Here is a 9607-nt window from a genome sequence, read left to right as displayed (position 1 = left end):
GAAACAATCGGGATTGTAGCCTTTACTCCTACAATCCCGATCTGTGTCGACCGGACTGTTTTCTTCCAACCTCCCCGTGTCCTCGAAGCTATAACTAGAACGGGCTTATAAGTATTTACTAACGATTCCTCCAACTTCCATCAAACCTAAACGCGTTTTCTCAGCAGCTGCATATATGTGCAACAAATTGAGAAGCAGACTTGGTGATGAGACACAGGATGCGTTGTTATTTCTCAGATCATATTTTCGCAATTCAAATTAGAATGTTCCTATTAGATTAGTTTTCTTTATATTTAAGAAAAATGTGACTGATTAATATTATTTTTAAATACTTTTTGCTAAGAAACTTATCTTACTACCTACTTACTAGGTTGCTATATGAAAGTAGTCTATTTAGTCGATGTTAAGAAAGATTTTTGTTAATTTTCAACGTTTATTTGCATAGTTTGTTACATAAAGGTTTTTTCAATTTATGTGAGTTTAAAGAGATCTCAGTGATGCTTAAAAAAGAATAAATTTAACATGAAGACTGAGTGATTTTAAGTCTGGTTAGTCTGACTCTGAGTCTGATTAGTTAGAGTGATTAAATTAGCTAGGTGTATACTGTAAAATATGTTGATTTTTGTCTAAATTTTGATTTGTTGATTTCTGTAAGATTTTCTTATTTTTTATTAACCCTCAATACCGAAATAATCCCGGGATTAGAAATAAGGACCGGGATTGTATTCCCTAGTTACAATACACATACTATGCTCACTATGGATGCTATGTACTGTACACTAAAACAGATAGCAATATAGAATGCTACACTGTAGTCATTTTTCCAGCAATGTTCAAAATGGTGCTGTTCAAAGCAAATCCTACATAGAACAGGACTTTTTCTGATGACAATATTTTATTTTTACCATTTCTCAAAGATAAAAGGAAGTTCACAAATTGAATGAAAAGAGATCTGAATATATGAATTTTATCAATTTATACATGGTTATCATAAAAAAAAGCTAAATTTTAAAAATATCATTGTTTGAAAGTGTTCCAGTTTGGCAGTATACCTCATAAATATTTTCCATAAATTCAAATATTTACATACAATAAAAAATACAGGATTTCTTTTACACACTTATAGGACAGATTCCTTAAGAAAAACTAAAATAAAAATGTTCAGTAACATTTTTTGAATAAAGCCTTTATTAAGAAGTTATAGACATTTAAAGCTTAGTGATGTCACTTCTGTAATTTGATACATGTGAAAAGATTTTAAAGTTTGTGTATATTTCTTTATTGTAATCTTTTAGTTTTATTTTATTAAAATAAACACTTTTTAAGTAAATTATTACTGCCAAACAGCAGATATAAAAGAAAAATGAAATTTACAGATGCAGAGAGCTTATATCATAAAAAGTAGAAGGAAGATCAATCTGCTTGCATAAATCATGACAAAAGAAATTCAATATATTCCAGGTGCTTTTGAGCAAATGTACCAGACCATGTTTTGTAGGTACAATGTTTGCATAGACATTAGAGGTCACCATATCGAGTAGCTATCATAGTAAATCAGGATGCAAAGCAAAAAAAATGCTTAAGAAGTATTACAGATTTTTTAAAAAGAACATTGCTTCAAATACATAAAAATAAAGCACAAAATTTTAAGATGAATCTGTTTATTCTTTTCTTAAAAATCTTTCAATTTAAATAGAAAAATAAAACATGACTTTGTCTTTATAAAAAAAGCCCAGAAGTGACATCACTGAACTTTATATGTCTTTAATAAAGACATTATTCAAAAAATGTTACTGAACATCTTTACATTAGTTTTTCTTAGGGAATTTGTCCTGAGTTAATAACAGGAATTTTGAAATACCATGTATACAAATCACATAAAGACACAAGCATAGTACTGCTTGTTTCAGCTCCTCCTGAAGCACAACAAAAAGAAAACGAACAAACTAGAAGAAAAACAATTATTACAATTTTCATAGTTTGCCAAATAGATGAGTACAACACATACTATTTTACAGTTAGTAATATATCATACATCATGAACATTATTGAAACATTTTTTAAAGCCCAACATATTATCTAATTTGCAATATGTATTGATGATAATTAATTGATTCTAAATTACAATTGATCTATAAATGTCTAACAGTGAGTTCAATTTAATATATATTTTTTTCAATTGTTTCTGGTGAATTGAAATATATTTATAGTTGCTGTATGTCTATTAAAAATATTATATAAGAGATCTAATTCTAAACTATGGATGAACTTAAAGAATATTAATAGTGATTTTATGTACAGCAATTGCAATATATTTATGTTATGTAATTTATAATATATATAGATACTACTATCACAATGCATTCCAAGTAAAACTGCATAAAACTATTTTTTAACATTTACAAATTATACAAAGCATAAGATAGAGTGAATAGGGAGAAACTATAACAATTATTATATGATTATGGAGTGAAAGGCAAACTACTTAGAAATGAGAGAGCAATTTATGAAAACAGTAAAGCATACATGGCAAAGTGTTGGAGTGGTTCACAATTAAAGAGGATGTAAAACAAGTGTGTTATGTCTGCATGGTTATTTAATAATTTCATGGATGCATGCATGAGAGATCCAGAGTACCCGAGTGTGGAATGAGAATTGGAAATGAACAAGTCTGTTTTTCATTGTATGAAGATGACACTGCTATTAGCAGAGAGCAAAGACAAGCTTCAGACACTGTGTCTAATCTTGAAGAAGCGTGTGAGAAATACATGGTGTGAATGAATATGTTAAAACTAAAATAATTGTGTTTGAACACAAACATGAGCAAAAGGATTGTATGCTTGAGTTGGGTGGTGAACAACTGGAAAAAGTGAATGAGTTTATATATTTGGAAAATATGATAGACAGGAATGTTAGAACAGATAGTGAAATCACCAGAAGAATGAATGCATGAACACAGGTGGTGTATGCAATGAGTAAATTTGCAAGGGATAAAAAGACACTCAATGAGGCATAAATGGCTAGTAAAGTTTACAATGCTCTATTTCACACAATTGGCACCCAACTCAGTATGCCAATTACACAAAATAAAAATAAAGTTCAAATAGTTCAATAATGCTGATCTTGGTTCATCGAGAAAACACCTCGCAACGTATCGACGAGTAGTGACTAGAAGTAATCCCCTTTTGGCAGTTGACAAACAAACAGCAAGACGAATCCAGACTTGCCTCAACCACTGATGCACACTTGAAGTTCCAACCCGAACTTTGACGAATCTGATGTATATCCTGTCATGCTGAAATGAACTTACGAACTTAACACTCAAAAACTTAGATGAAACTGACCTAACTTAACTTCACTTAGTTTCCTAGACAAAACTTAAAACTCCCACTTCAACATCAATCCTTTCACAGCCGTTGAAAGCAGATTGGTCGACCAATCAGTCCTTATCGAGCTGCAGCACTATGCAAATATCGGTTGGCATGATTCTCGGCCGACCAATCAGCAATCATCAATTATAACGCTATGCAAATCAGCTATTACCAAGCCATAGCATTATGCAGATCCTGCTGTGTGGCATGATTATCTGCTGACTAATCAGCAGCCATGCATTCAAAAGCTAATGGCCACTTTCAACCATCTGTCGATGACCATTACTATTAATAGTTCAAAACAAAACTGGAATCGTGTCTCTACACGATCCAACCCCGACATGGCTGTTTAGGGAATGTTATGATGCCTGAGCTCATATGAGGAAGTAAAAGTTGAGTATGACAGAAAAGTCACAGAAATCACATCACTGCATGTGAGATGAGGTATTTGAGAGGCATGTTGTCATAACACGGACAGACTATGTGAGAAATGAATAAAAATGTTGGAGGAACATGGGGTAAGAGAGTGTAGGTCAAAAGGTGAGTAAATCAGCTCTATAATGGTTTGGCCAGACTGAGAGAATGAAAGGAGAACTGTTGAAGAGAGTATACATGGGAAAGGTGGAAGGAAAATTCAGTAGGGGAAGGCTGAAAAAGTCTTGGTTGGAACAAGTGGATGAGTATCTTTAAAAACACAAGGTGTTGAGAAAATGTGAGAAAGTGTGCTAGAAGAGGCATGAGTGTGTCTGGACAGGAAAGTGCAAAGAAAGTTGCTGAATGGATGATTTGTAGGACTGAGTCTCCTTTTGCCTGCTACTCAACCTTTTTGGATTATAAGCGTGAGGATATGTATGTACATACGTATAAATTATACAATAGATGTGTTGTGGGCTGACCCTCATTACCCTCATTGTTTGATAGCATATTTCATTTTAATTTGTATANTGGTCATTATTTAATTTCGGTGCACGCTAAAAGTCCAGGCCTGGCACACTAACGCAAATCCGCGTAAAGTACCCGTTAGGGAACGGCTATTTCCGGAACACAGTCGTGTCGATAATCATTGGAAAAGTCGGAAAAATAAAATAGTACTTTACAACTTTATGCATGGACTACACTTTTTTTCCCTTATCTCACAAAATATGGCTGGATTGCAGATGGCAAGATTGGACTACAAGTAGCAGATAAGAGATATTAGTAAAGCTCAAGGCTACTTTTTGGACCACTTTAAAAATAATTTGGACTACATTTCAAGGAATTCTGCTTTATGTTTTATAAAAACATATCTGGAAACCTGTGAGGTTCTTACCAGACATATGCTGTTTACCTGCAGTTTATTTATTATTATTAATTAATGATAATACTGTTCTGTATATGTAGCTCTATTCCATTTGCTTAATAAATTACATCGGTTACATGGCATTTGACATATTTTGCAGAAATATAATTTGATACTTAATTAAAGATAATTTGAAACTCAAAAATTCAAAGTTGCAATTATTTTGTCCCTTGAATATTGAACTAACAAGGATTTCCTGCATATATTTTTATTGTTTCTTAAGTTAAATAGTGTTTAATACTATTAATCATGCCTATAAACTAAGCTAATTTAGTAGTGAAATAATTAACATGTATTTCAATTTACTCTATTATAAATATATAATCCTAAATATTATAGTATATGAATTTATTAAATTTTAATACCTTGTTATCAATAAAGAATATTGTTTAGTATATATAATGCCCTGTCTTTTGAATATTAATAAATAATTTATAATTTAAATAAAAAAGTAAGTTATTATTTAAATTATTAAATTTATTTCTTGACATAAGTCAGATACCAATAATGAACTACAGTAGATAATTATTAGAATGTATTGTCAGCGCATATAACAAAAATGTAATTTTTCATTCACGTTATTAAATCGTATATATAATGTAATATAGGACCTTTAACAGCCTTTGCAGAACACCTCTACATAACAAAAGTACAGTCAAATATACATTATTTATTCTTATAATATATAAAATATCAATATTTCTTTGAACAGTCTCCATTATTTAATGAAAGCATATTCAAATAGTATACAAGAATATCCCTAATCCCTAACATACATAAATGCTTATATTCAGATAAATAAATGATCATAATCAAAATCTTATTTTTATTTCTTTACTCAGTGTAAATACTTTTTCATCTAAACAATATCTCTTAGTACTTATCTTCTCCAATCTTTTATAAACACTGTCAATCATTTTTTTGTATTTCAGGAATTTTTATGATTATTTGTCATATGGAATATTGTTTTAAACACTTTGGAAGTTTTGTTGTCAATTTACACTATAATACATTAATATATATAAATTGTTATATAATAAATTTTATTTTCAAAATAAACCTTTATATTATAAATTAAATTAAAAAATATTCTCACCTTACAAGCTTATAAACATTTTTATCTATTTCTGGAAAAAATGTATCACATTTAAAGTCAGCATTGATTCTTGTCAGATAAATCTTACCACAGTAATCAGAAGAGACTGTTTCCTACAAAATATAAATGTTCAGCATATATTTGATTAATAATAAAACTAGCAATACAAATTTTAAAAAATAATAATGATTACAGATGTTTCAATAAAATTCTAAATATTTACACTAATTACAAATTAAAGCATGTTATCAAAATAACTAAGTCACTATTAAATGATAACGTGCCTTAATTTGTAATTAGTGTAAATATTTAAAATTTCACAGTAAAATCAATAATTATTATTATTTTTATAAAACTGATTTGATATTTGATAAAAATTTAATAAAACTTTATCAAATTTTTATCAAATATCAAATAATATGAAGGATGTAGATGCAAAAGTCACACACTCCCCTTTTTTAGACTTTCGGAAAAATGCAAAAAAAACTTTATTGCTGACACACAAGATATTATAACAATTTTTTTTACTATTGGCATAGAAACCATTTGCACACAGCCTTAAACTCTTTGTAAAAGACGGAAAACTAAGATTTAACTTTAAAATATGGATAGTGAGAGTTTTGCAGCGAATTCTGGTTAAATGTGAGTTTTGCAACAAACTTATACAGAGAATGTTAGTTATGAACCAAAACAGATAACATAATCAAAAACAACAAGAACCAAGAAAAATGAATCTTAGCATTTTATTGGAGGGATAATAAACATCAAAAATCAAACTGCACACAATCTTTATTAATTACAGATAGTGAAAAACCTAATGTAATATTTCAAACATTAACATAACTTACTTCTTCAATAGGTTCACAAGTTGGCTCATCTTCATATTCATTAGAAGTCCCATCAGTGATATTTGTGTGAAAAAGTAAATCTTCATTCTCTCTCAACTGCTTACCATAATGATTGTTCAATAAATTATTTATATCATCCTTCTTTGCTTGTTTTATTGTGTTTGATTTAGGGATAACAGGTGGATTCATATTGAACATTAACATTCCTTGCTTTGTTAGGGACTTGTATACTCCTTGATCAGATCTGTAAGTGTATTCTCCTCTAACAAGTACTTTTTTGTTTGAGTTCTTTTCAGAATTATTCTTCTACATGCTGCAAGCTGAAAGTGAAATTGAGCTGGTTTCCTCATAAAGGCATCTTTTTCTCTTTTCCATTTGAGAACCTGACAGTCTTCACTCACTTTCATTACTTTTGAATGTCTATGTACTTTAAAGGATGATAAATGACTTCTTTCTTCCTTATTGCTTTTTCTGTAATCCCAAACACCCTGTCTGATGAAGAAAGCTGTGTCCTGTGATAGGGAAAAAAACCTCCATGTTTTTTATGTTTCTAGGTGCTGTTTTGATGACCAGAAACATGTTAATTGTTCTGTCCATGCCTTCATGGACAGAACAATTAAATTTTTGTTCTGGCCACAAAATCCATCACACACAAAGTGAACTGTCTCCAAGGACTCTTCCATTATTAATGTCATTAACATGTTGAGAAAATGCATTAAACAATCTTGTTTGAGCCATTTGAAAACTCATTTTCAGTCCAAATGTAAGCTGTCACATTATCAGGGGTTAACTTACTTTTTGAATTTGAATGCATTATTACAGCAGGCACATCATCAACAGAACTGGAGTAGACAATCACATGATGCTTTGTGCGCACCAAGGGATCTGATTGGTTGAAATGGAGTGTGTGAATTTTGAAAAATAGCTATTGGATAATGTGATATATATTTCAAAATGAGATTTACAACAATTTTTTCAGTCTAAACATGTGAGTGTTTCAACAACACTATTACAGTCTTAAACTGCCTTTACAAGATGAACATGGTGATATGAATAACTCAATACCACCAAAAATTGGATAATGTGACTTTTCCATCTATACCCCTCATATATAATAACATGTTTCTCAGACTAATTTCAAAATAATATTTAAAGATCATCATTTCACATTACTGACATACAGTATAACCAAATTTATAAAAATTAGTAGGTTAGAAAATTTTATTTACAAAGTTGATTTACAAAAATTTATATACAGTCAAACCACCATTTGTTCATCTCTAAAACAGACCATGAAATCGAGGGCAGTTCTAAACTGAAGAAATTTAAGTAAGAATTATACAGGGGGTTTCGAAACTCATGGGCAAAAATTTAAGGGGTGATAGAAAACATCTAAACAAGCAATTTTCACCATACAATGCATAGGTGGAGAGCAAGTGGTGAACCGCTAGTTGGAGCTGTAATGGAAAGCATAAAGCGCAAGTTTTCTTACACATCATCATTTCTACTGTGGATTTCAGAAGGCATGGCAACATACAGTAATCAGGAAAAGGCAGACGTGCATTTTATGTATGATCTTGTGAATGGGAATGTTCTGGAAGCCGAAAGACTGTACAGGCAGCGTTTCCCGAGAAGACACGTGCCAGACCGAAAAATGTTCAAGCGACTGCATCTGTGCATGTGCGAAACAGGATCCTTTGTCACTGGCATGCATGATACAGGGCATGGCAGGAGTGTATGGAGGCCACAAGTTGTAGAGGACATTCTGCAAAGAGTGGAAGATCGTCTGGATATTAGCACGCGAGAGGTTTCCCGTGCCATACATGTGCCCTGCTTGATTGTTTGGCAAGTACTACGGGACAAAGGATTACACCCCTTCCATGCACAGAACGTGCTAGCCTTGATACCTCCAGATTATGCGCCACGTGTCAAGTTTGCATGTTGGTTTTTGCAACAGCTAGCAGCACAGCCTGATTTTAGTGCACATGTGTTATTCATGGATGAATGTACCTTTACTCATGAAGGCATTTCTAATACAGTAATACCCCAAACTTATGCGATAGGTGGGACCAAGAGATAACCGTTTAAGTCGAATTCGCGAAGTCGGGGTATAATTTCGCAATTTGTGTAAAATCCAAGTTGGATGTATGTAAGCTAATAAATGTTCTCGTTAATCTTATCTCGTCTTTTGATTCATTCACGGTTACAAGAAATCACCACACAGAGTCTCTCAAGTCTCCGTAGATATNATACAGGGCATGGCAGGAGTGTGTGGAGGCCACAAGTTGTAGAGGACATTCTGCAAAGAGTGGAAGATCGTCTGGATATTAGCACGCGAGAGGTTTCCCGTGCCATAAATGTGTCCTGCTTGATTATTTGGCAAGTACTACAGGACAAAGGATTACACCCTTTCCATGCACAGAACGTGCTAGCCTTGATACCTGCAGATTATGCGCCACGTGTCAAGTCTGCATGTTGGTTTTTGCAACAGCTAGCAGCACAGCCTGATTTTAGTGCACGTGTTATTCACAGATGAATATATCTTTACTCATGAAGGCATTTCTAACCAGTTGGCTGTTCATCGCGATAATCTGAAACAACACCATTGTTGCGTGACATTTTCTGGTTTTTATAGTAATTTTTAAATTTGCAATACAGTAGAACCTCCATTATCCGGACCTCCATTATCCGGATTTTCGATTATCCGGATTGTTCAAAATAAACAAAAATTTTACGAATTTGCTGATTTGCACTTGGCGAATTACGATACTGTTTATGTACGTGATGGAATGCATAACTTTTTTTGTTTCAACAACGTCTCACCCAGCACAGTGGTCGTAAACTCTTAAATATATTTTACGTCGTAATAAAAATATAACTTGACATACGTATTTATAAATAATTTATATTCAAATTACATCATTTCTATGACCAAGGGCGGCGTAAGGCATGG

General features: G+C 32.1%; 1 protein-coding gene across 4 annotated transcripts in view; it reads right to left on the bottom strand.

Moving 5' to 3' along the window:
* Positions 1 to 9607, bottom strand: part of LOC111613889 (dihydrofolate reductase-like) — a 29263-nt gene that overhangs the window by 7759 nt on the left and 11897 nt on the right. For all 4 annotated transcript variants that reach the window (XM_023355244.1, XM_023355241.1, XM_023355242.1 and 1 more), the window contains exon 5: positions 5807 to 5919. In XM_023355244.1, the coding sequence (XP_023211012.1) occupies positions 5807 to 5919 (113 nt within the window). The remainder of the gene's footprint in view (positions 1 to 5806; positions 5920 to 9607) is intronic.

This window comes from Centruroides sculpturatus, unplaced genomic scaffold (genome assembly GCF_000671375.1).
Source record: "Centruroides sculpturatus isolate CEXI.00-Female unplaced genomic scaffold, Cexi_2.0 scaffold1756, whole genome shotgun sequence".
Lineage (NCBI taxonomy): Eukaryota > Metazoa > Arthropoda > Arachnida > Scorpiones > Buthidae > Centruroides > Centruroides sculpturatus.
Note: the sequence above shows the minus strand (reverse complement) of the source record. Positions and strands in the feature narration are given on the sequence as shown.